This window comes from Rattus norvegicus, chromosome 4 (genome assembly GCF_021556685.1).
Source record: "Rattus norvegicus strain SHRSP/BbbUtx chromosome 4, alternate assembly SHRSP_T2T, whole genome shotgun sequence".
In the NCBI taxonomy this organism is placed as follows: domain Eukaryota; kingdom Metazoa; phylum Chordata; class Mammalia; order Rodentia; family Muridae; genus Rattus; species Rattus norvegicus.
In genome coordinates, this window is record NC_141537.1 from 11,850,322 (window position 1) to 11,877,438 (window position 27,117).

At 45.0% G+C, this 27,117-nt stretch overlaps 1 protein-coding gene across 4 annotated transcripts; it reads right to left on the minus strand.

Annotated features, from left to right (window-relative positions):
* Window positions 1-8,244: 8,244 nt before the first annotated feature.
* Nup42 (nucleoporin 42) lies at window positions 8,245-25,270 on the minus strand. 4 transcript variants are annotated; one of them, NM_001109217.1, is made up of 7 exons: window positions 25,031-25,270; window positions 22,736-22,958; window positions 20,831-20,925; window positions 17,125-17,201; window positions 14,512-14,598; window positions 10,583-10,667; window positions 8,245-9,872 (listed from the first exon to the last, which is right to left on the minus strand). In NM_001109217.1, exons 1-7 carry the CDS (start codon window positions 25,155-25,157, stop codon window positions 9,310-9,312), a joined length of 1,257 nt encoding a protein of 418 aa, NP_001102687.1. In that variant the 5' UTR covers window positions 25,158-25,270; the 3' UTR covers window positions 8,245-9,309. The 4 variants fall into 4 exon arrangements, with proteins under 4 accessions (NP_001102687.1, XP_087514669.1, XP_087514668.1 ...); XM_087658543.1 differs by having other exon boundaries at window positions 8,864-9,872; window positions 22,860-22,958; window positions 25,031-25,239; XM_087658542.1 differs by having other exon boundaries at window positions 8,864-9,872; window positions 22,484-22,958; window positions 25,031-25,239.
* Between the last annotated feature and the right edge of the window lie 1,847 nt (window positions 25,271-27,117).

Consider the following 27,117-nt stretch of genomic DNA (forward strand, 5'->3'; position numbering starts at 1 on the left):
AGTGCACTGTAAACAATGTCTCTGTGTCACACAGGAGTTTTAATTATTTGGGTGTTTCTCAGTAGAGAAACAAAAACCTTTCTTTGCTTGCTGTGTTATAAGACGCAGCTGGCTGGACTTGGCTTATGGCTGCTGACTTCTCTGGGCAAAGGAGGAGCCTAGAAAACAAAATGAAACTTAACCTGCCTCCTGCATACAGGAAAGGGAAAGTAGAGAGAAGGCAGGTTGTAAACCTTTTTCTTCACTTCCGTTGTATGAAAGAGAAGCTATGGTAGTTGAAAATGGCTGAGCAAGAGAGGAGGGAGGCCTGGGAACCAATTCAAGTGGAGAAACCGTGAGTGGTGGAAATCTCATGCTCTCAAGTCCCACTTACCAACTTCCCCAGGCCACTTAGTAGCTGAGGCTGGCCTTGAACCCTTGACCTTCTGCTCCTACTTCCCATGTGCTGAAATGACAGAAGGGCAGTATTAGCATGGCCCACAGCTTGGCCTCTACTGACCTAGACTAAATTTTGTAGGTAGCAGTAGCTGCGTGTTCTGTTTTATGTGAGGCTGTGTCCATCACAGGGATAAAGGGACAATAAAACCGAGGACTGCACATCACAGAGATCCCGACGGAACTGGTTTAGGCTCAACTGATCTGGAAGCATCTTTCATACTGGCTATCCAAGAAGGGTATGTAGGCTCCTGGAGGGGAAAAGTCATCAATGGTTTCTGAACTAAGCGAAGCAGGCAAGATGGACCTGTGGGACGTAAAACCATGGCAGGAAGTTTGGTAAGGTAGAGCAGGTTGAGACCGGAGACTCGGTGGGCACACACCTGAGGCTTAGGTGACTCTCAGCTCCCTGCCAGACTCCTGACTTGGAACATGTGCCATGCTTCTCCATAAAAGAAACGTGTCCTATGGTCATATGTGTTCTCTGAACATACGGTCACAGGACACTCTGAAAACAGAGTTCTCCATGCTACTGAGGTACCTAGAGGCCCAGAGGGCTCAGCCAATAAGCTTCCCTTCCCAGACACTCCTCCCTGTAAAAGGTGTTTAGTCTCAGGCCCACTCTGAGAAAGGGGATGTGGTTTTATGCATCTATTTTCTGCCGTGACAATAAACTGTTTAGAACATGAACTGACTCTTTTCATCAAGATCCTCCATGGGGAGCCCTGAGGAAGGCCTTCACCTGCAGAGCCACAGCCTAATCTCCCACAGAAGATGCACTCTGCCACAATGGCCATGAAGCGTATTAAGGACAATGGTCCTCTTGAGACAAGCCAGATTCCCCTTTCCCCGGCCTGTGGGCCCCTGACTCCATTCTCTGTTCTTCCTCAACTCCCCGCAGTGCCCGGATGCCCAAGAGTCTGAGAAGCCCATGGCCCCAGCCTTGTTGCAGGCCCGAGGACCCCCCCCCCCCCACAACCAGCTCTGGGTTTCCCAAGTCTCAGATTGCGTTTCCCCACCCTTAGAGCACCGTCTCAGAGCTTCCCTAAGGCCCAGCACCCTCCCTGGGAATCCCTCTTACCACAGTCTGCCTTCCACCTCCTCAACTGGCTGTGCCCTGTGGTGGAGTGGACCCCCTGGACCCACTGGAGCAACTCTACTGTTTGTAGGCTAACCAATTGTATTCCAATTGAATTTGAGGTCCATCCCTGTTGGCATAACAGTATTGTACCTGATGTAAAGATTACCCTTTATTATTCCAATGCTGATTTCTTTGCCCCCATATCTGGTTGCAATCCAGATATGGCATTGTAATGCTTATTCTAAGAATCTCCTGTCTCAGTGTTGTGTAAACTATCTCTGATTAGTCAGTAAAAAGTAGATCAGCCAATGACTGGGCAGAGGAGAGAATAAGGCTAGACTTCCAATCCCAGCCAGGGAAGTAAAATTGAGAGATAATTTGCCACAAGAGGAAGGATCGGGAGCCACCATGAGGACACACATGGAGCAGAGAAAGACAGATCAATACTAACATGTAAATATATGGGGAATTTTGGCTGGGAGGTAGCCAGATTAGTTTAGAGGATTAGGATAGGTTAATATCGGCTCAGTTGTTGTGCCTAGAAGCTTATTAAATAAACTTAATAGTCTCTAGCTCAATTATTTGGGAGTTAGCCAGGTTAGAGAAAAAAATTGCCACTTGTAAATTTGCACCAACACACCCCACAGGAGGGAATATATCCTGGTGCTGTAAATCTGGCCAAAACACCTATGACTGGGGAGGTTGCAGGACCTAGGGGAGGAAGTGCTATTGATATTTTGTTAAATGAACATGTGGGCAAACCTCTTTCTAAACACTCATGTTTCTATCTGTGGACTAGTGCGCTCTCAGCACGGTCAGAGAAGCGTCCTGCAGAGGGCAACAGTTAGTGTAGAGTGTCACAACTGTCAAAGTGCTGAGAATAAGTGACTGTCTAGTCCTTAGCCCTCAGCAAGGCATCTATGTCACTGTGTCCAAGGCTCAGGGAGCACTACAGAAAAAGGGGTGGTAAGAACCAGAGCTGGAGAGGATGGAGAGGGCTGCTGTGAAACACTGGATGGGTCAGCAGCTGTGACTGCTGGAACACCGTCACAAAGCGTGTGGTTGGAGCAGGGACAGATGGGACAAAGGGAACAGAGAGGGGAGAGGACAGAGAGGGGACCATGGTGAATGTGAGGACAGTCTTCACACATACTGAATTATCACAAGTAAGTCATTAAGAAGAGAGACACCCCTGAAGACCTCAGGGCTGTGTGGGGTCTGTTCCTCTTGTTCCTTATGATTCTGCACTCGACGTCAGCTCTTTCACACAGACACTTGGAACCAGATGGTGGGCAGCAGGGTGTAGAAGGCAGGCAAGAGAATAAAGGGGCAGAGAAAATGTGGTGCAAGGAAGAGGGCTGATGGAGGGATAGCTGAGGGTAACTTGTACCTGACATCGAGGAGTCTGATGAGCAGAGGACAGAACACCTCAAAAGCCAGCCCTGCTCTCAGTGTGGCCTGGGTTCCCAACCCTTGCTGCCTGGTGGCTTCAAATGTCACACCAAGGTAGTAGCAGCTTGATTTTTAGGGAATAGCATACTTCTTGATCCCTTGATCAAGCTAGAGCGTCCTCAGATGCCGCAGCAGTGGACAAGAGCATGGGGAGGGACTTGAGCAGTGTGGGGAATTGGGAGTAGTGTGGGGGACTTGAGTAGTGTGGGGGATGGGGAGGGACTTGAGTAGTGTGGGGGATGGGAGGGACTTGAGCAGTGTGGGGGATGGGGAGGGATTTGAGCAGTGTGGGGAATGGGGAGGGATTTGAGCAGTGTGGGGAATGGGGAGGGACTTGAGCAGTGTGGGGGATGGGGAGGGATTTGAGCAGTGTGGTACAAGTCATCTTGGCAGGGCTGGCAGGGCTGGCAGGGCTGGCAGAGGCTAACCATCATCCACCCAGAAGGACAACAGTGTTGCCCACCATGAGGGCTACTTTTCCTGAGCCAGACAGAAACTCAAGTCTTTCATCTGGGTGGGGACACCGACTGATCTTACAGGAGACTCCTTAGTCACAGAGATTTGCCCAGTACACACTCAGTGCTGGGACTGGGGTCTGGACCCTGGCTGTGTGCCTCCAGAATTTGCTCTTGATCTCTTACCATACAGAGAGGCCCTGAGGGTTGGGTGTTAGCATACTCGGTGTTTTCCTCTCTTTATTTCATGCCATTTGTATTTCAAAGAGAAACAGAAGTTCAGTCTTCTTTTTGTTGCTGTTACATATTCAATTCTACTGTGGACTAGATATAGGGTTTTGGTCTGGAATTCTTTATTCCAGTGTCCAAGGCAAGCTACAACTCCAGATCTTAAATCTTTTTAAGGAGTATTTTCCCTATGGTTTTAACTACACCAGAGACTAGGTTCAGTCAAAATGAGGAGGCCATATCCTTGCTGGTGGCACTGAATGAGCTAGCTGTGAGTGATTCTACAAACAAAAGGCAAGAGTAACAAGAACCCCCAAACACTGACCGGGTCCATTTTGACAAAGGCACCGCACAAGGTAAAGGTCCCGGGACCTCATTTATGCTATCTGTGGTTCTGTTGGTGGAAACAATCCTGCCACCTCTTGTTGAGTTTTGAACGGATTGGATTGTGCACCAAGCTGATCCAGTGGTTCCAGAGAGCAAACAGGAAGAGGAAGGAAAATGGTTAGAGCAGTCAATGGACTGTTAAAGACATTTCCACCCAGCCTCTCCAGTGGTACACTCATCTTTCAGGCAAGCGTTTTGGAGTGTTCAAGCTAAGGAAAAGGGCCACATTCTTCATTAACTAGCAGTTATGAGCACATTCTGAGTGGGTCTAATGCTGGCTGGAGACCACACATTCAGCTGCTCTGCACTGTTCACTGATGTTCAAAGATAAGGACCGCATTGATCCATGTTCTCAGCCCGAGTGCTTTCGTCAGGTTTGTAAGTCATTGGCATGGCACACAAAGCCCCAGAAAGGAAGACCCCGCAAAGGGATCATAGAGGAGGCAGACCTGACTGGCAGAACACACTGGAACCTATGAAGGGAACACTGGGTGTCTGCGAGGTTGTGCCATGGGCCCCAGCTGTGAGATGAGACCTAGTGGAACATGTGGCGTGTGGCAAAGAAGCAGAGTTTCTGAGAAGGAACTAAGGGCAGGCCCATGTGGCAAAGGAAGGCCCGAGTGGTAGAGAGCAAGCTGGGCCTGGCACCAGGAGGGCACAGCAGATACAGGAAAGACACTCCTGCTTGAATGGGGGCCACTATACTGCAGCATGTCACCCCTCAACCCTAGGGTTCAGCCAGCCTCCTGAGAGGATGCTGCTGTCCCACCATGTTCTGCTGTTCAAAGACTTACTTCAACTCTTAAGGAATTACCCCCCCAAACAAAACAAAACAAAACAAAACACCAGGGCTGGAGAGAGCTGACTCAGTGGTTTAAGAGCACTGACTGCTCTTCCAGAGGTCGTGAGTTCAATTCCCAGCAAGCACATGGTGGCTCACAGCCATCTGTAATGGGATCTGATGCCCTCCTCAGATATGCAGGTGTGTATGTCCGCCCATCACTTAGATGCATCAGGACGGCAGGGTGAAGTTTCAAACAAACATTTATAGAGGCAAGTAAACAAACAAGGGGCTATTCAGCCTGGCACACATCTGATTGGGGGCTACTATGGAATTTGCTGCCCTTTAAAAGGATTGGCTGGTGTTGGGAGTCTGTGGTAGATGTATTCACCCCAGACTGCTGGGAAGAAGCTCGATCCTGGGTCTCATAGCACTTCCCAGGGAGCTGTTGGCTTCAAATAGACACAGAGTCTATTATAGAGCAAGATATAATTGAATATTATGAATGCTAAATGACATACAAATGCCTGTTAAATGACATTCCTGATGCAGCGGGATCGGAGGGTGAAGCTCCAAGTCCTCAGCAGGACAAGGGTTTATAGGTAATGGCAAGAGGGGGAGTCCAGCCCGACAAGCATCTAATTGAATGACTCTTGTAAGTCGGCAGGAGGGTGCTCTGAAGCAAAACCAAGAACAACCACAAAAGTTCTGAAAGTACAACTGGGACTACCAGACTAATTCTGATTGGCTGTTGCAAGAGAGTAGTTAGGGTCTAACTGGGAGATGGGCCAGAGATAAGCAATGTAATTTTTCTTGGAACTTGGGTGCAGCTTGAGTTCAGCTGCAGGTCAAGTTCTCAGGCCCCTTTTCTTTTAAAATGGAGGTCAGTTCCAAGATGGAGTAGGTTTGGCCTCTCGCAAGCAGAGGCAGAACAAATGAACTGGAATTACAAATGGTAACTTTGATACCATTCCCATTTTCTATAATACATCTCTTCAGATAAAACAACCTTTAAAACAAATGTGTCTGGGAATGCCAGAGATGTAGCACTTGCAAAGAAGCAATGTTGTTGGTTAAACTTGTTCCTTATTAGTGGATAACATTTATTCAACTTGCCATGTGAGAATACAAGGAGGTTTCAAAACAAAACACAGCAAGTACGGCCTGAGGGAAACTGCATTCCATAAAGCCCTGGAAGCTTCCCTAGACCTTCAGGAGTTAAAGGTGCAGTGGGTGGGTGTGACAAGGGCAGTGGTAGGAATGGGAGTTTGGCAGGAAGGGACAAAATGGAGGGGAACTTCTGTGGTAGGAAATGGAGTTAGGGAACAGATTTGATGGCATTTAACAGGGCACAAATGGGGACATGGAGGCAAAAGAAAGACCCATTGGAAACAGTGTTCATTCCCCCACATTCCTGGAACAGACCTTTTAGCAGCTATTAAGCAGAAATGAGAAAGTACAGCCAAGATTTAACACTGGGTTATGTTAAAGTCAGAAATGGGCTGGTTTAGACAGATGTATGATGGTGGTGGTGGTGGTGATGGATAGATTATGATAGTAATGGTGATGATGGTGATGGTGATGAAATAACATTCAGGTATCTGAAGCAGAAAGGACACATGGTACACTCCTAAAGCCCATGCTAGTAAATCAGCTCAGTTGGAAGCCATGGCTTCAGTAGTGGCTACAGATCATAATGCAGGAACAGGGCACCATGGGACAGGCAGGACTATTCATCATAAACAAAAGGTACTAGGACAAAGCTAAAAAGCCATACCCTGGACTGGGGTTTATTTATGAATAAATGCATAGGCCATACGGTTTAGATTGTTCCCCAACTAAGCTCATAATACATATTCTAGTCTATGTCTGCTGTATGGCTACCTCTCCTCAGTTTCATTCATCTGTCTCCCGAGTCTGGGGCAAAATCTCCCACCTGTGTCTAACTCCCAGAGTTCCAATCTCTGGAACTCCCATCTTCTATATCCTGCCTCAGCTAATAGGCCATCAGCTTTTTACTGACAGGTGGTGCTTCACAGTAGGACCTTGTTGGAGGAAGTGTTGTCACAGAAGGTGGGCTTTGAGGTTTCAAATGCCCAGGCAGGCTCATGTCTCTGCTTGTGGATCAGGATGGGTGCAGCTCTCAGCCACCTCTCCAGCAGCACCCCTGCCTGGCCACGCTCCCTGACACTGTGGTAAAGGATGGTCCTCTGAAACAGTAAGTCCTCAACTAAATGCCTTCTTAGAAGAGTGGCCTGGGTCACAGTGTCTCTTCATAGCAATAGAACAGTGACCAAGACAGTGTATTAGACCAGTTAGGCTGGCTGGGCATTGTGGCACATGCCTGAGCCTCAACCACTTGGGAGGTAGAAGTGGCAGGATTGCAGGTTCAAAGCCAGAATGAGACACACACTGAGAGTCTGTCATCAAATAAAATGAAGACAGTGCCAGACAGGAGGTAGGGGACATCACTTTCCTGCAAGTTTCTACCAGTAAGTTTCTCTATAAGGACCCAGTGTTATTTTCCTCAACAATGGAATTTGGAGCATAAATAGGCACCTTACAATGTTTCAAATGTAAGCTTCTCGCAATCATGGCCATGATGTTATTGACTCTATGGATAAGATTTAAAGGCTAGCTCCTTTTATCTTATCCAGCTGGTGAAAGACCAAACAAAACCGACTCACCTCAAAGCCAGTCTTTACAGGTTGTTTCTCTGCTTAGCTTAGAGTTAAGTGGCCTAGCTCTGGTAGCTTACCGAAGTTCCACACAGACTTGGCTTCAGGGCAAGTTCCTCTCTAGTCTGGATCACAGGTAAGCACTGCTGTGCCCAGGTAGATTATTATAACCCAACATAATTGACACTAATGGGGCCATTTGTGTGTATCTTCAGAGCCTTAAAGAAGTTAAATGGGACCTAGGGAGCCCATAATCAATCGTTAAGAGTCAGAATGCACCTCCTTTTTCCTACACTGAAACTTAATCGCCAACGGGACAGTAACAAGGTGTTCCTTTAGGTGACTAAGTCATTAGGCTGGACCCCTTGATGGATTGGGAACCCTTAGGGAAGGCCTTGAGGGAACAGGCTTACTCTGACGTAAGGACATACATAGCCTTCATCATTTGCTGACTCTCTCTCTGCCACGTAGTGAGTCACCTCTGCAGGACAGACACTGAAATTATGCTCTGGATTGCAATATAAGGAACTCATGAGGAATCAATTTCTGTTCTCTATAAATCTCAGGCAACAGGAATGACGAAGCATTCATCTATTGGCAGGTCTCATTTGAGGCCTTAGGGTTCATGAAGCAGAATTCTAGGACTCTATTCTGTTGGAACCCACAGACCAAAGCAGGAACAACTGATGTTCTACTTACTAAACAGAAAACATAAAAACAATCCTGAGAATGGCTTTGCTCTCACATGCCTCTGAAGTTAGATAGGCATCACACTGTTTAAAAGGATCCCAGGGACTGAATGCCTTGCACATATGCATGAACATTTGGAGGGCCCATCTTTCAATGGGTAAGCCATTTGGTTTTCTGGTCTACTATATGAGTGTGTGTTTGTGCACAGGTATGTGTGGTGGGCAAAGATTGGTGTTGGGTGTCTTCCCCCATCAGTTCTCCATCCTTAGATTCTGACAGGGTTTCTGGAAATCGCTGCTCAGCGAGTTCTGGCATCTACTCGTCTCTGCTTCTTCAGTGCTGAGGACTAAGTGCTGGGTATCAACTCAGGTCCTCACATACACAGCAACTGCTTCGCCCACTCAGTTTATTTCCCCCATGTAAAAAGTTAGGGCTTAGGATTGGAGAGATGGCTCAGAAACTCAGGACTGTTGTTGAGGACTAGAGTTCAATTCCTAGCACCTCTATACAGTGGCTCACAACCATCTGTAACCTCATAGGCAGGCACAAGTCAGAGTTGGGGGATGTGGCTCAGTGACAAAGAATTGCCTATCATGCACAGGACACTGTGCCTGGGTTTGATCTGCAGCAACCACTGTCCACATCCCTATAAAAAGGGGCAGATAGTGAACTGGAAGAAGGTGAAAATTACTTTATTCAATACACTGTATGAGTTCCACTCATAATTACAGCCCAAAATATTTCCCTTGCTTATTGACTTTTTGGCTGTCCTTTATTTACCTAGATGTTTAGAAAAGTTAAATCTCTCAAATTACTGAAAGCTTCCATATACACATAAACTCATCAAGACAACCTCAGAAGTCATAGTTAGGGTGGAGTATGGGTCAGGTAGTACTCGCCTTGCCTGGGTGAGGCCCCAGTGATTCCCAGCACTATAAAAACATTGCTTTAAAAGCCATCAGATCTTTCTCTTTGAAGGTCCCACACAGAGCTGCTGGTCTCTTACCACTCTGTGCTGAACACACTGGCCTGAATGTGAGGCGTTCTGGGTGCTCAGCCTCTCAGACTGCAGGCTGCACAGCGAGCCTGGCTAAAGCACTCTTTCTGTATTGCACCCGGTCCTTATACAGTCAGAAGCTCAACAGGTGGCGGCTTCAGTGGGATTTTCCCCAGGGTAAATTTCTGGGACTGAAACTGTTCCAGTTCTTCCTTCGTCAGCTGATCCCTGGGTGTGAACAGCGCGTTATCCGGGGCACTGGAAGCTGGGACAGAGCTAGATATGCTGCTACCTCCAAACACGTCAGTGCAAGGCTTGGCAAACACAGTCTGAGAATGTGGGCTAGGACTGCCGAAAGCAGCCACAGAACTTCCAAAGGCAGGGGCTGTGGCAGGGCCAAAGGGACTTGTTGCCATGGGAGCTGGAAATCCTGAAAACCCAGGCGATCCAAAGCTGGAAGCTTCAGGGCTCTTGAATGAAAATGACGCAGCAGATGTGGCTTCAGGTTTCCCAAGTCCAAAGGCTGGAATGGAGGACGAGACAGCAGAGCCAGCAGAGGGCCCAGCCCCAAAGGCTGGGTGACTTCCAAACACCGAGGTGTTTCCAGAAGGAGCAGTGGCCAGTCCAGGGCTTGTTTTAAAACTGAAGCTCTGAACAGTAGTGCTGCTGCTGTTATTCACCGGAAAACCTACAAACAGACTACAGTTGGGAAGTGTAGCCGCACCACTCCTTTCTCGTTTCAGACATGGGGGCGGGGGGGGGGGGGAGAGACCTGAAAACAAACTTAAAACCAGCCCTCTCAGCCCCACTGCCCGGTCATGACTGTGGCCGTGACCCACTGCACCCATGAGCAGAGTGGGGTGTGCACTTTTGGCTTGCCATCCTTTTCAGCAGTGTGGCTGTGTGATTGCTAGGCGCTGACAAAGGTCTCAAAGGCACTGCTGCTACACTGGGTGCTCCTATCAAGTCCCCTGAGGGCCTTGCTGTGAAGGCGGAGCTTGCCTGGGACTTCCAACTCTCTATTTCAGCCTCTTTCCCACGCCTAGTTTCCCATGAGGCTGAGAAACATTCCTAAAACTTCTCCTGGAGCTGGTGTGCTGGTTCCCATCTGAAATCCCACTGCAGGGGCAGAGGCAGAAGGATCAAGAGTCCTGGTTCAATAGTGAGTTCCAGGCCAGGCTACACAGTAATGCCCCGTCTCAGAGACAGTAGTCTATAAGCTGAGCTGCAGCAGTCCCCTCACCCCCTCCACCAGCCTGTCTTTCCAAAGCATTTGTGGAGCTAAGCTCTTCAAGGCTCCACAATGGAGGAATTTGTGAGAATTATTTAAAATGGTGACTCAGGCTTTCTAAAGTTGAAATCCACAGAATCCCACTTTTCTGAGCCACATTGTCTTACCTGGTGACCCAAATGTCCCTGCTTGCTTGCTTCCAAATCCAAACGCAGGTGCTGCTTGACTGACTGCATCCTTTAAGTCAGAGAGCTTAAACCAAACAAATGCAATACCTGATGAATAATCACCGCAGACTGCTGCTACACCATACAAATTTAAACTATCATTCAAGTACGCACTTTTAACATACAAAATGTCCATAATGTGATCATGAAAAGGAAGGATATGCCTCCACAAACTATAAAGTCCACTGTCATGAACATCTACATAAAACTGCTCTAGACATGAACAATGGTATCTCTGGCTGGGGAACAACTGACTTTTATACTTGCTAAATTTCAACTTGTTAAATTTCACTTGTTTAACTCAATTTATTAAATTAAAATTGTTAGAATTCGGGCTGAAGAGATGGCTCAGTGGTTAAGAACACTGACTGCTCTTTCCAGAGGTCCTGAGTTCAATTCCCAGCAACCACATAGTGGCTCACAACCATCTGTAATGGGATCCAAAGCCCTCTTCTGTGCATGTGTCTGAAGACAACAGCTACAGTGTACTCATATACACAGAATGAATAAATTAAAAAAATGTTAGAATTCAACTTGTTAAAAACATTATAATCAGAAAATCATTTTTAAATTCTGATACACTGTATCCATATATAAAAACTTAAAGGATAAATAAAACTGCACTTGACACTAACACACATGTCAGTGTTTATCGAGTTAAACCTGTGTGTCAGTCGCTCTAGACACAGGAGACAGGACTGTCAGAGTATGCCTGGTCTACACACTCAGACGCTTCAACCCAAGTGTGGTTGCAGTGTTGTAGAAAGCTTACCACTGAAACTCCAGTATCAGACTGTCCCACTCTGCTAACTGACAACACCCTTTCAAGGAACCTTTCACCCACTCCTTCCCACTAAGACAGTTTTCTTTCTTCCTCCTTTTTCTTTCTTTTCCTTCTCCCCCCACACCCCCACACATCCCCCCTCTTGTGAGACAGGGTTTCACTATGCATCCTTGGCTGTACTGGAACTGCTACATAGATTAGGCCTTGAGCTCATAGACATCTACTTGCCTCTACCTCCTAAGTGCTGGGACTGAAGTTGCACAGCATTGCACCCAGCTTGAAAACCTTCAGGCTGAGCTTCCTTTCCCTGGAAGTACCTTAGACAATTTTATCTAGTTAAATAAAGCTAGTTTTCAACATTCCTCATGTCCTCATGTTGCAGTGTCCCCCCAAATAACAAAATTATTTTAGTTGCTGCTTCAAAACTGTAATTTTTCTTTTTTTTTTTTTTTGGTTCTTTTTTTTTCGGAGCTGGGGACCGAACCCAGGGCCTCGCGCTTCCTAGGCAAGCGCTCTACCACTGAGCTAAATCCCCAACCCCAAAACTGTAATTTTTCTACTGTCATGAACTGTAAATAAATATCTGATATATAGATGTCTTATATGTGACCTCTGTGAAAGGGTCATCTCCCTCAGGTTAAGCAGAGTTTTGACATATTTTAGTGACTCCTAACACACAGTCACCACAAACACACTTCTACTACTCTTAAGAGCTGCCTACATCCTGCCCAGGCAGACGGGCAGATAACAACCCTCGCTCCACTTCTAGTCCCACACGATTGCTCATTAGCTCATCACTACAGACAAGCTGTGGTTCATAACGAAGGAATTATATAGGTTCTCTTTTGTTTTGTTTGTTCCTTGCTTCTTTTGACAGGAGGAGTAGTCACTAATAGGTGAATGCATAAACAAATGTAAGTACACTATACTCATGACAAAGGAGTAACAACGGCGACGTGCTAAGCCACAGGTTGTTCCAGAAGAGCAGCTCCAGAAGAGCAGCGGAGGGACCTTACATTAACAATGGACTTCAAACATTCATCCCAGAGGGAAACTGTAGTTCCTTAGACTCAGATGTCACTGTCCTACCAGCTCTCGGCAATGGTGATGGGGCCACTTCTCAGCTGGGTCAGAATGTGCCCCACTAAATTCAAAGGGCTCACAGCCTTGCGAGATGAGTAAACACATTTGTAATATTTTCCAATTTTCAAAACTAGTCCTACCCCAGTTAAAAACTTTATGTTAAAAGTCTTAAAACTTATTTATTTATTTAGAAACCAGGTCGAAGCATCCCAGGCTGTCTTGGAGTCCAGTATGTAGATCAGGCTGTTCTGAATTCAGAGACGTCTATCTCTCCCTGTCTGCCCAGGGCTGGGACTAAAGGAGTCTGCCATGTCTAACTGAAAAATGGTTTTAAAAGGCACAACTGTCCCTACTGTTCTAAGAAACAGAAATAAGTTCTAGAACTTCAGCTACAGATGACCACGTGATGAGGGCGCATGAGCACTCAGTGATAGGACGTGTGTGTGTGAGCACAGGGTGAGGGTGTGTGTGTGAGCACAGGGTGAGGGTGTGTGTGAGCACAGGGTGAGGGTGTGTGTGTGAGCACAGGGTGAGGGTGTGTGTGTGAGCACAGGGTGAGGGTGTGTGTGTGAGCACAGGGTGAGGGTGTGTGTGTGAGCACAGGGTGAGGGTGTGTGTGTGAGCACAGGGTGAGGGTGTGTGTGAGCACAGGGTGAGGGTGTGTGTGAGCACAGGGTGAGGGTGTGTGTGTGAGCACAGGGTGAGGGTGTGTGTGTGAGCACAGGGTGAGGGTGTGTGTGACCACAGGGTGAGGGTGTGTGTGTGAGCACAGGGTGAGGGTGTGTGTGTGAGCACAGGGTGAGGGTGTGTGTGTGAGCACAGGGTGAGGGTGTGTGTGTGAGCACAGGGTGAGGGTGTGTGCGGGCACAGGGTGAGGGTGTGTGAGGGCACAGGGTGAGGGTGTGAGGGCACAGGGTGAGAGTGTGTGAGGGCACAGGGTGAGGGTGTGTGTGTGGGCACAGGGTGAGGGTATGTGTGTGGGCACAGGGTGAGGGTATGTGTGTGAGGGCATAGGGTGAGGGTATGTGTGTGAGGGCACAGGGTGAGGGTGTGTGTGTGTGGGCACAGGGTGAGGGTGTGTGTGAGGGCACAGGGTGAGGGTACGTGTGTGAGCACAGGGTGAGGGTGCGAGCTGTGATCTTCTACAGAGACTTTGCTTTGCCCTTCACTAAGGGGGTTGGAAAGATGGCTCACAGGTTAAGAACATTGTTCTTCAAGAGGGCAACCAACCAGAGCTTCCAGGGACTAAGCCACTACCTAAAGACTATACATGGACTGACCCTGGGCTCTAACCTCATAGGTAGCAATGAATATCCTAGTAAGAGCACCAGTGGAAGGGGAAGCCCTGGGTCCTGCCAAGACTGAACCCCCAGTGAACGTGATTGTTGGGGGGAGGACGGTAATGGGGGGAGGATAACACCCGTATAGAAGGGGAGGAGGAGGGGTCAGGGGGATGTTGGCCTGGAAACCGGGAAGGGGAATAACAATCAAAATGTAAATAAGAAATACTCAAGTTAATAAAGATAAAAAAAAAAAAAAAAAGAGGACCTGACTTCGATTCCCTGCACCACATGGCAGTCCTTAACCATAACTCCAGTTCTGGGGGACTGGACACCCTATTCTGACCTCTACTGCATCAGGCACATACTTGGTGCACAGACACACGTGCTGGCAAAACACACATAAAATAATGAAAATAAAAAGCAAAAGCAATAGAGCCAGTGCTCGCCTTTAATCCTGGTGGGCTCAGGGTTCTCTATGAGTTCCAGGCCAGCCAGGGTCATTTCAGATGAGATGCTGTCTCAACAAACACTTGGAAAGCAATCAAGAGCTGGGCCTGGTAGAGCATGGCATAATCACAGCATGGAAGAGACCAAGACGGATGGCTGCGTTCAAGAGCAGCCCGGGCGACGGCATCATGGCCTATTTACTTTTGTCTTAAACACCAACACAAAACAAAATAGACAAGGTACTTCTTTGAAGAAAATTCTTCAGTACTCACCAGAGCTCCTTTGGTCGACATATTTAGATTTTTCAGTTCATTTATCCTACTCCTCCACTGATTTACTAGCTGTTGAACAGAGTTTAGCTGGGGAGAGAAAACAAAAACTACTGAGGACTGACTGTGTGCCAGAGATGTCCCAGCTCCAGCTGCCGACTGCTCTCACTCCCTGTATCTTATGGTTCGTCACCTGGAAGTGCAGAACTGGTGCTATCTGGACAGGAAGGAATATGTGTAGTAGCTGAATGCACAGTGCTGACTGCAGACAACAGAAATTACTCCTTCAGGCACCCAGCTTATGCTACTGGCCCTGTCAGTCAGCCTGGTCTCTTTTGGCTGACTGGTCTGAGTGTTAATCTGTTGGGCAGAACTGCTGTTTGCGTGACTCTGCTTTCCTGGTCTTCATCCTGGATCAGCACCAATGCCTTTCAGATGACACAAGGTCTGAGCTGCAGGACTGGTCGATAACTTCTTAAAATAATAAAAACAATATCCCTTATCACTTAGTACATCATTATCAACTTATAGAACAACACAATTTAAAAAAGGCATTGACCTACATAAAATTAACAGTTCTCACTGTGGTGGTTTGAATATACTTGGCCCAGAGGGAGTAGAACTGTTAGGAGGTGTGGCCTTGTTGGAGGAAGTGTGTCACCAACCAATAGCCTCTCAAAGGTGCTCTTCACAGTGCCAAGCCACAACTCCTTTGCATGACCCCCTCAGTCCTGGGCAGCCAACACAAGTGAGGCTGCACCTTCACCAATGGCCTTCCCTGGCCTCTCACAGTGCCCAGCCTTAGCTGTTCTTCATGACCACGTCATGCCTTCAATACCAGTACCACCTAGGTGACTCTTACACATTACCAAGTACGCTGCAGCATGAGGAACAACCTTGGCTATCTCTGGAACACAGCTTCTTTGTGCTCTTAGAAAACACTTCCCAGAAGATTTCACCTCAGTGATGCTGGTGTCTTCTTTTCTTTTCTTTTTTTTTTTTTAAAGATTCTATTTTTTTTTATTTATTCACTTATTATATATAAGTACACTGTAGCTGTCTTCAGATAGCTGGTGTCTTCTTAATCACGGATTAGCTCCAGCTGACCAGCATCAATGGTCCCAGTAGTCCGTCCCGTCTATTCTTGACTCTAAAGCCAGAGGCACATGGCCGAAGCTGCTGAGTTGTGCTGCCTGCTGGGGCTGGATTATGGCCCCCTTGTTCTATTACATTCTTACCAGCCTTTTTTTCCAACTCCTTCAGTGCCTAAGGTGGGCTGTCCTGAAACATCTGTAGATTGACCTTGAACTCCGAGATCTGCATAGCTCTGTCTCCTTAATGCTGGGATTAAAGGTGAGTACCTTCAGGGCTGGGGATTTAGCTCAGTGGTAGAGCGCTTACCTAGGAAGCGCAAGGCCCTGGGTTCGGTCCCCAGCTCTGAAAAAAAGAACTCCCCCCCCCCCCAAAAAAAAAGTGAGTACCATCACGCCTGGACCTAAGCTTTTCATTTTTGATTTTAATCAAGTTGAAAACCAAGAATAGCCATCATGGTCCATCCCTTGTCAATTTGACACATGATGGTATCTCCCTATGTCCAAATGAAAACAATAACCAGCCACAGTATTGCCTAATGTAACTCTCCTTCTTACAACTGCAGATGCATATGCTCAGCTGGGTGGGGTCTTGCTGGGTGAGGTCACCACTCCCTTCATTCCACTACTCTCCTTGAACACAGGATTTAGCTTCATCCCACTTCCGGGTGCACCAGTCTTTGAGCCATACATTTTGTATTTTTCCTTTCTAAGCTTGCTACACTTCATCAAAACACTCCATGAGAGTAAACCAGAGGATAAAGTCTATGCTGGGCTTTTTTGAGACTTCTTTGTCAATGTAAATTAATATAAATCTCTTTACCTTAGCAGACTCTTTTGACAAGGGCAAAAAGCAGCAACATTCTTCACCAAAACATCAGAACAACAATCCAGAGTTGAAATCACCCTTGTTGGGTGATCACTAGCACCAATATTTTTCATATTCCTACTAGGTGGCTCATTAAGCCCCACTTAAAGTATTCTACGGCTTTCCAAATCAAAATACCAAAATCCATATTCCTCTAAACAAAACACAGTCTGGCCTATTACAGCAATACCCTAGTTCCTGGTACCAGCCTTAGTTAGAGTCTTCATTGCTATGAAGAGACGCCATGACCAAGGCAACTCTTATAAGGCCAACATTTAATTGGGGTTGGTTTAGTTTCACAGGTTCAGTCCATTATCATCATGGTGGGAGCATGGCAGTGTGCAGGCAGCGTGGTGCTGGAGTTGTTGCTGAGAGGTCTACATCTTCATCTAAAGACAGCCAGGAAAGGACTCCTTTTTGCAGGCAGCTAGAAGAAGCTCTTTTCCATACTAGGTGCAGCCTGACCACAGGGGACTTTCAAAGCCCAGCTTCTCAATGGCACGCTTTTCCTCCACAAAGGCCACACCTCCTAACAGCGCCATGCCCTGTGGGGCCAGCATATTCAAACCACCACTCTCACCAAACATGTCAAAACACAAGGAAGCCACTACCGATACAGGAAGCCGTAACTGGTAGAAGAACAGAAAACAGACTTACATAGCTCTGCAAGTTGTTGCTGGTTAAGAAGTTATGGTACTCAAGCCTCAACTCTTCTGGTGAAATGTCTGTGAAACCTGAAGTGAGGAATCAGTTGGAGTAAACAATAATTACTGTTGATTCTGGTAGTAAAGCTAGAGTTTAAGACAAAATGTGACAAGGCTGGTTATCAGAAAAATTTCAAGGTCACAGGAAAAAAAAATCAAAGCCTATACACGAATGTTTACATTATTAAATTGGAAGAAAATACAGTTATTTCATCTTTGAATGAAGACTTCTGTAAAGATAAAGAGTGAAGGAAAAAAAGAGCGGACTACAGACACCAACACTGTTCCATCTGCAATAAAGAAATGGAGAAGGCAAAGGAGAAGCCCGGAGGACACAACTGCACGCACATGAGTAACACAACACAGAAGCATTGCTCCCAAGTCAGAGCAGACACAGGCAAAGGCAGAGGTCAAGCAGCCCACTACAATTTCAAAAGCAAGTAAAGAAAAAAAGAAAATTAAAAATTCATCTCAGTCATAAAATGCTCTCCTCACAGACTGGCAGACAGTAAGAACACTGTCCCTCAGGTGTGCCGATAGGTGCTGTTCTGAACACACTAAGGGGTTTCCTGGGGCAAACTGTCCATAAAAAGCACAAGTGCTAACTGCTCAGACTCTGACTTACCTTTCCGGGGTTTAACTTCAGACACTTGTGTCATACAAAAGGACGCTTATTCTAATACTCTCATTGATAATTAATGTAGACCAGTGGGGCTTCGGAATGGAGCTCTGCTCCGTGGTAGGATGTTTGCTTGGTATGCATGGGGTCTGGGGCCCTGATGAAAAAGGCAAGTATGCAGAACAAGACTGCACGGTCACTTGATATAGAGCATGTAAGTGCATAAGTAACGTGGTGCAGGATGTTTTGCCTGCATGAATGCATGTGTACCACATGTGTGCCCAGTGTCAGATGGATCCCCTGGAACTGCAGTTAGTCAGTTTGAGCTGACATGCAGAAGCTAAAATCATTACAGGTCCTCTGGAAGAGCAGCTGGTGTTCTTAACATGCATAGATTTTAAAGGAAATACCAAAAATGTCTCAGTTTTTCTATACCACCGAGTGGTTTTATTGTCTACACTAATGGCTGTACTTTTAGCACTGAGAACACTAAGAAAGGCAATGTTTTTATTTTCAACACAGATGTCCTTGGAACCCATGTACCATTTAGTTTACTCCAGTGCAGAAAGCACTCAGGAATCATACTGGATTTATTTTTCTGTATCTAAAATATTAGCATCCTGCTGGTTCAAAACAGAACTCGACTTTGACCAATTCAGTATCCACTGCCAATAGGTCTAAGTCGGTCACCAGCCATCACTTCCTAACTTGTCTCCCTGCCTCTTTTCTTGTCCCCATCCCAAGGGCTCCTTCTCTCTCCTTCCTGTGCCACAGGATCAGACTTTCTAGTCAGACCTCAGCCTTCTGCTGGGGCTCTGCAACAGCTGCACACCCAACCTAATTAGAGCCAACAGCATGTGGGCCTCGGCCTCGGCTGCCGCTGCCGCGCTGGCACTGTGCTGTGTCACTTGTGATTGTCTTTCTTCTATTATTTGGGCTCACTGCTCTCACCTCAAGGCCCCCACACTAGCTGTCATATTGCTAGGAATGTCTTTCCCCAAGCTTCTTCTTTTTTTTTTTTTTTTTTTTCTTTTTTAAGGGCCTTGCGGTTGCTAGGCAAGCGCTCTACCACTGTGCTAAATCCCCAACCCCTTCCCCAAGCTTCTTATACCAGATACCTTCTCATCCTCCAAGGGTTTCATAAGAATGTAACAACTCTCCATCAAGAAACTGTTCACCTCAATCCCTGTTCTTTCAAGCTGTGACTAGTTTCTTATCTGAAGCACAGAATACAGAAATTAGAATACAGAATTATTTGAGTACAATAATTATTTGAGTAGCTATTTTTGCAGGTTTTAGAAGGATGGCATGTAATGGCTAATCCTGGTTGTCCATGACACTCTGGGGAAGAACCCCATTTGAGGAACTGCCTGTCAGACTGGCCTGTGAGAATGTCATGGGACGTTCTCCTGATTACTGACTGACGCATGAGGGCTGAGGCCCAGCTCACTGCAGTTAAAACCATCCCGAGGCAGCTGACCTGGACTGTGTATTGAGATATTTAAAGTGCATCTTCCATGGCTAAGAGAGTTTACTAGTCAGTGATTTTTTTTTTGGGGGGGGGTTCTTTTTTTCGGAGCTGGGGACCGAACCCAGGGCCTTGCGCTTCCTAGGTAAGCGCTCTACCACTGAGCTAAATCCCCAACCCCTAGTCAGTGATTTTTATTTCACTTAGAATAGGGATAATTTTACTTCCTCAAGTTAGATAAATCCATTGGTTTTATCAACAACACTTTTATACCAGCACTGCACATTTCAACACTGAAAGTGGCCATTAGTGTCTTAGTTATTATGAACTTGTATGAACGTATCCAGTGCCTAGTGATATCTCAGAGATAGGCTGCCAGATTTAACTAACAAGAAAAACAAACAAATAAAACAAAAAAGATGTGTACATAAATTGAAATTTCAAATATAAAACAAATTTAAGTATGTCCCATATATTATACAGGATACATATATTGAGAATATTTTCTTATCTGAACTTTAACTTTAATTTAACTGAATGTCCTATATTTTACATGGTCACCCCTATGCAGAGCTCTATTTCAGAGAGATAAGACATTAGGCTTTAGGTCCACTTGTGAATTAAGATTTACTACTTGGCAGTACTTAAGTACTAATATTTAAACCAACCTAGGGCTTACTAAGTTTACTATTTGCTTATGGAACTTACCGCTACCTTAAATGAACTGTTTTCTCAGTTTTTTGTTCTCCTTCACCCAGAACACAAGGTTCCAGGAAGAAGCTCAGCGGCCCAGGGCTTTTGTGTCCCTCGAATGCAGACTGGGGAGCAGGACAGACCAAAGTGAGTAAGTTTTTACCTGAAGAAGGGAGTGCTGGGGTCAACCGGAGGCAAGGGGGGAGGCCTGGCCCTCCTGAAATCTGACCCTGGCTCTGCTGGGCCTCACCAGGAGAGATTCAGGCTCTCCATGAGAGGCTTGGAAGAACTTGGGAGCCATAGGGATCATGGGAAAAAAAAAATGGAAAGAAAAGAATCTTCTACAGAAATGCCATGCCTGTGGCTTCCTGAGATTCTCAACAGGCTTTCTGAAGAAGTGGGATTTTTGGGAGGGAAGAAGAGGAACTGTAAGCAGCAGCAAGGGCTGTAATGGCGGGCAGCGTGGGACCCTCCTGTCTCTGAGGTAACTAGCGAGCGCGCCCTGAGGTTTTACAAAGGGAAACAATAAAGCAGAGCCTTTCCTTAGGTTGACAACTAAAATGTGGTAGGTTCTGATTTTACTATTCTTTCTTGAGAAGAATACAACTTAAAAGAATGACACTGTTGGTTCTCAGTCTCCGAAGCATGATGTTTAGCTGAATACTTGTACTCTAAAAAATATCAAATTCTAGTTAAGTTTGGAATAAATGTCTTTAGCATGGCCCAGTTCTAGACAGTAGAAATTTCCTATTTAAAACCACAAGGACTGGGCTGGTTCCACGGCCTAGCCACAGGGCTTTGGCTTGGCATGTCTGCAGGTCTGGGTCCAATCGTCACCGAGAACCAACCAGCCAACAAGTCAGCACGTGTCCCAGTTACCTGAAATGTTGGGTTTCTTTCTCACTGGTGAGTAAACAGAAAACATCCACTGCCCTGAAGACTCCCAAACCTCTACGTCCTTAACAATTCCTTCCCTGGGAGAAGAAAAGAAATAAAAGTGAGAGTAGTGGATATTTCACTTGCTTGTTGAAATTTGTTACTTATGAAGTTGAATGACTGAAAATTTAAATTCTAGTAAATACATAAATTTACATAGTTTTCATTTTCTTTTTTTTTTTTTAGACAGTGTTTCATTCCTTGGCTATCTTGGAACTCACTCTGTAGACCAGGTTGACCTCAAACTTACCTCTGCTTCCAGAGTGCCAGGATTAAAGCCGTGCGCCGCCACCACCACCTTATTTTCTGAAGACTCTTTTCTACCTTAGAAGTTTACAGAACTATGAATTACAACCTGAGCATGGTGGAGCACAGCTGTAATTCCGGCACCTGGGTAAAATTTGACGAGAATTTTGAGGCCAGGCAGGGTAATACAGTGAGTTTAAGGTCAATCTGGGCTATACAACTTGTTTCCAAAACAACAAACACCTTGTATTTTGTAGTTACAAATAATATACAACAATTGATAGTGTTGGCTTCCTAATTCAGAGAAAAACTATGTATTTTGTAGTTACAAATAATATACAACAATTGATAGTGTTGGCTTCCTAATTCAGAGAAAAACTAATCGATATACTTAAGAATTGTCAGAAATATAATATTTTTTAAGGAACTAAATACAGTGTACCATATTTTTTAACTGGAAACAACAGAAAGCACTACTATTAGTCATAGAGAATCATTAAAACTTAAGAGTGGGTTATAGGACTTCAGACATGTTTTACTTAAATTCTCGACTTTGTAATATGAGAAGCAGGTCCATGCACTTAAAACATACACTTTTAAGTAATTTATTTCTAGTTTTATGTGCCTGGATGTATGCCTGTGTGAGGGTGTTGGATCCCTTGGAACCACAGTTACAGAAAGTTGTGAGCTGCTATGTGGGTGCTGGGAATTGAACCCAGGTCCCTTGAAGAACAGCCAGTGTTCTTAACTGCTAAGCTACCTCTTCAGCTTTCAGGTCTGTGCATTTAACAGCTAATCTCAACAAACTTATACATTAATAAATTAATGTTTCTTTCCTGTCAAATGCGACCATTAACTAGTCAAGTGATAGGTATCACAAAGAATGTTATTACACTTAGAATTGAAACACACACACACACACACACACACACACAGACAGACACACACACACACGCACACACACACACTTGATGCTTGCCCAATACAGTTGAAGATTTAGGTTCAGTCCTTAGTATTTCAGAAGCAAACAGCTGGTGAGGGGACACACACCTTTAGTCCCAGCAACCTGGAGGTAGAGGCTGTGAGACCTGAGTTACAAGTCAGCCTGGGCTACATAGGGACACCCTGCCTTAAAATAAAACAAAGCCCACCTGCCCCCTCAAAAAAAAAATACCCCAAACAAACCTAAAAATCCACTCTTTATGGCACTTCAAATAGAGTAACTGGAATAAAGGTTTTACAAAGACACATGTGTGCTATAACCAGTAACCTTGAGGATAGCAATTGTTCTGAATTATCCAATACTCTGTAACGAGCGCAGAGCACACGGACCATTTAAGCAAGACTAACCTTTGAAATGTGCTAGTACAGTAGGAAGTGGACCAGTGCAGGCAGTCCTAAGAACGCACACTGCTAAGTGACGCGGTCTGAGATGCTCACAGTGTGAACAGGCTGGCTGGGCCACAGGACCGTGGCCGACTTCTTTTTCTTGTTTTGTTTATTCTGACTTTCAAAACCATTCTTTTTTAAAAGAAAATACTGTAAGTGCTTCTGGAAAAACCAATCAATTGGGTGGTGATTTTCTATGGCACTTTAACTCACAGAAGTTTCTTTTCATCTTTCTGCTCATCAGAGAGAGGTGAGGCAAAAGGGTTTTGAGGTGACCCAAAGCCTCTGCTGGTAGAAGCTCCAGAATCAAAAGGGCCGAAGGGCGGTTTGTCCTGACCTCTGCTGCCACCCCAGGGCGTGCTCTTGGAGAAACTGGACGGCTGGATGACATTGGAGTACCTCTGGCTGCCTGCATTCCACCCCCGACGGTTACCCCCTGAAATCATCAACAAAACAACCAGAAAATTGGTAACTTTTTCAAATCTTGAAAATCTCTATAACATTTTATCTTATGTCTTGAAATTATACAAAGGCTAATAAAGTGCTATTTTCTACTAGTCTTAAATGGCGATCTCTTTCTGATTTACAGCTTATTATATGTTATAACAAATCACATGAAGTTCTATTTACATTAAAAAATAATATCAAGGCCAGCACTGTGGAGGGAGAGACAGGCAGACCTCTAAATTCCAGGTCAGCCAGGGCTACATAGTGAGGTCCCATCTCAAAAAGCAAATAAGAAACCCAAAACCCAAATCGACAAAAGGCAACAAGATGAGATCAGTGTGATCATAGAAATATAGAAATATATCGCTGAGTTCAGTGTTAAGCCTATTAAATTGACCATGGGGGGAATAAATTAAAAAATACTCTAAATATCTCTAAAAGCTTTGGGGTAAGCCAGGCATGCTCAGGACCTCTGTTTGACCTAGCACTGGATGTGTGTGTGCTTCTGCACTGGGCCATACGGAGACAATGAATGAAAGAGAACAATCAATAAACTGGACAATAAAAAGGGTTAAACTTTGCTTTCTGTAGTTAAATAGGTATTTAAAAGGCATTGCCCCAGTCTTTACTCTGTGAACACAGTGCCCACCCACCTATCCTTCATACGGAGATTACGGAACATACTAATAGGTGGATAAGTACAGTGTAGGTTTTTCACAACTCATAAATATATTAAAAAATAGCTAACTGGACTTGTTGAGGTTTCAATATTGTTTTTAATCTTATCACTTCCCAGATGATGCTAGGATAAAATAATTTATCTTAGAATTTAGAAAATATGCCATTTAATATATACTAAAAACAGAGCAATGGGTGTACCCATATTCTAAACTACTCAATAAATCCAAAGAGAAAGAAGGCAGCTGAACTGATCTCTGAAGCAGGAATTAATGGCATTATGGCATTTTGTTTTGAAGTTCCAAATCTGTTGCTGGGGGATTACACAGCATGGAAATAAAACTTCCTTTATGCTGCCGCTCAGTGGCCATAATTTTAGCCTTAAAATTCCAAAGCATTCTTTTTCTTTATTTTCATCCTAAAGTTTTATTTATATTTTATTTTTCACCTAATTATCTATCTACTGAACACTTACTTGCAAATTACTACATTTAAAGTAGGTTTCCAGAAACCAAACATTACTCTTAGCAGTCCCGGAGTACATCAATATCTATGCGACCCTGAATCCTAATTTGGAGTCCTTCACTAGACAAGACTGTAGATGATACAATCTGCCTTCTCCACGAAGAGTAGAAACATCAAACTACCATGCAACCGGGAGCTGGAGGGGTCTTAAAGAGAAGGGGAAAGAGAAGTACCCACTGATACCGTCAAGAACTAGGTTCCGGTTCGATAAGAACTGGGCAGTGGTGGCACATGACTTTAATTAAGCACTCAGGAGGTAGAGGCAGGTTGATCTCTGTGAGTTCAAGGACAGCCTGGTCTACAAAGAAGAGTTTCAGGACAGCCAGGGCTATTACACAGAGAAATACTGTCTCTAAAAACCTAAAAACCAAAACCAAAGCAAGCAAACAAACAAAGAACAACAAAACCCACCACCACAACAAAGCCAAAAAGAAAAAAAAAAGCCAAACAAATAAAACAAATAAAAAATTAAGAGAATAAAACGTATTTATCTTTGACTTTTGAAACCTTGTGTTATGCTGGTTTAATGTCTGGTTCCTGAATACCCTTTCCACAAAACCTGTAAGATTCTTGGCCCGGTGTCTCAAGCTACCGACTAGGTAGCCCAAATTTTAAGAGCTTGTGATCAAGAACAAGAGAGTAGGGCAAAGAGTCTGAACGAGACTTCTCCCAATCGCTGCCATTCACCAACATTAAAAACGCAGTTTGGAAGTAGCACCCAATCCAAACGCCTGTCCACATCTAACCAGTGGAAAGAACGAGCCCAACTACTGGGCGAAACATCGGAAGCCAGGGCAGATGTCAGGGTGAAGGAGAGCGTCTGCACCACGTGACCCTGGCTCAGGGCTCAGCCATCACCTGAGGGCGGCTGCTGCTGTGGTGGCGGCTGCCGGGCCCCGGCCGCACCCCGGGCGCCGGGATGCTCGTTCCAGCAGCGGTCTCCGAAGCGGCACCGGCCTTGAAGGAAAAACTGGCAAATGGTCATCGTAGCGCCGTCGCAGCCCGTCCCTACTCGCGGTCAGCTGCGAGGGCCCAAGCTCCAGCAACCGCGGTCCGGCTAGTGTGACGTCATCTCCCCGCGCCCAGGTTCTGTGACCTATCTGTGCGGCGAGAGGCGTGGGCTTTAGCCAATGGGGTTTGAGAGGAACTGAGACGTCAGCGCTCGGGTAAAGGAGTCCTGAGAAAGCGGGCTGTTGAAAAGGAACGCAGGCATTGGATCCCGGAACCGCACCCGAATCTAGAGGATACCAGACAACCAGCAACCCTCTACTTGGCTGCAGTTTGCGAGACTCATTCGTTCTTTACATTTACTTAGAAAAAAAAAAAAGGGGCCTGGCCGTTTATCATAAGGGAAGACTTACAGAAAGTCAGCTGTAACTAGGACATAGTACTCAATGCAGGCGAAAAGCATCTATTAGTTCCTTAGTTGGTACCGTCTTAAAATTTCACGTAAATGTTGCCTTTTGAAATTTTATCAGGAAGAATGAAAAAATGTAAAACCGACACAGCAACAGCCTGTTTTTCCTTAGGAGCACAGTTTCAATTTACTGGTTTTTGTTTGTTTTGTTTTTGTTTGTTTAGATACAGTCTTAGCCCCTGGTCGGCCACGAACCCACAGAAATCCACCTATCCAAGTATCAACTTGATTACTTTTAGAATCACCATAGACACATATCCCTGAGCATGTCTGTGAAGATGCTTCCAGAAAGGTTGAACTGGACAGAAGCTGTACCCTGAATGTGGACTGCACCCTCAAAGGAGTGGGCATGCACTGAATAAAAAGGTAAATTCGAGTTGAGCATCCATTGCTGTTGCTAGCCTGCAGTTGCAGTGTGACAGCTGTTTCATATTGAAATCCCTTCCGAGCTGTGATAGACAGCGCCTTTAATCTGCGAGCCAGAATCAACACAATTCCTCAGGTTGTTTTTGCCAGGTTTGTCACAGTAATAGGAAGTATACAAACACATTGAGACCCAGTCTGGTCTCAAAAGTTAGTTATCCTCCTGCCTTAGCTTAACCAGTGTGAACTGCCACTATTTTTAATCTTCATACCCCCCACAACAAATTGAATTATGTTAAAAAAGGAATAAAACTAGTAAGATCAGTGTGAAACTTAAGGTATTCAAAAGGATCAATCAGGGTTGAATGCTGCAACCTGCGAAATGCCCAGTTTACTGAAGTTGAGTGAGAATCTGGTTTGGTGCCATATTGAATGGAGTAAATTGGAATTTCCCTAATGCAAACAAATCAAAAAGGAATATACTTAGTTGAATAACTATTTATTAAATGGCACGCTTTGGTATTGGTATATTAAAATATTTCCTGGCTCAAGAAGTTTCCATGAGACTATAATAATAAGTTTTAAAAACTAGACCACAAAGTCACAATTACTGTTTATAGTATGTAACAATTCTTGGCTACTAAACATTCATAGTCAAATTGTGATTCTCAAAAGTAAAAACCATGTATTATCAAAATAGACCACTTCAAAGGACAGAATACTGACAAACCCAGTATCTATTGAAATGAAAGCAAAGTACATTATAGGAAAGGAAATTTTTGAAAAAGTAATGAAATGTACTTTGTATACAATTTTATACAAAGCAGTTTGTATAAAAGTAAAATACTTTGAATAGTTTACTTTAACCCATTTTCCTTTAGAATTGTGTACAATAGTTCTGGGATTGGGGGGAGACACATTCTTATTAGGAACATGATACAGGCTATTAGGGGTAAATGAACTTTATTAAAAGAACAGCTAGTATATTTAAAACATTTTAACAGCATAGTCTACAGGTGTAACTGCTCTGTCAGTATAACTATAGTGTGGTAAGTGAATATTTTGTCGCCAAAAAATTTAGCTACATTAACATTTTTTTTTGTGTTTGCCTGCATGTATGCATGTGCTTCACTGAGTGTGTCTGGTACTTGAGGTAGCCAGAAAG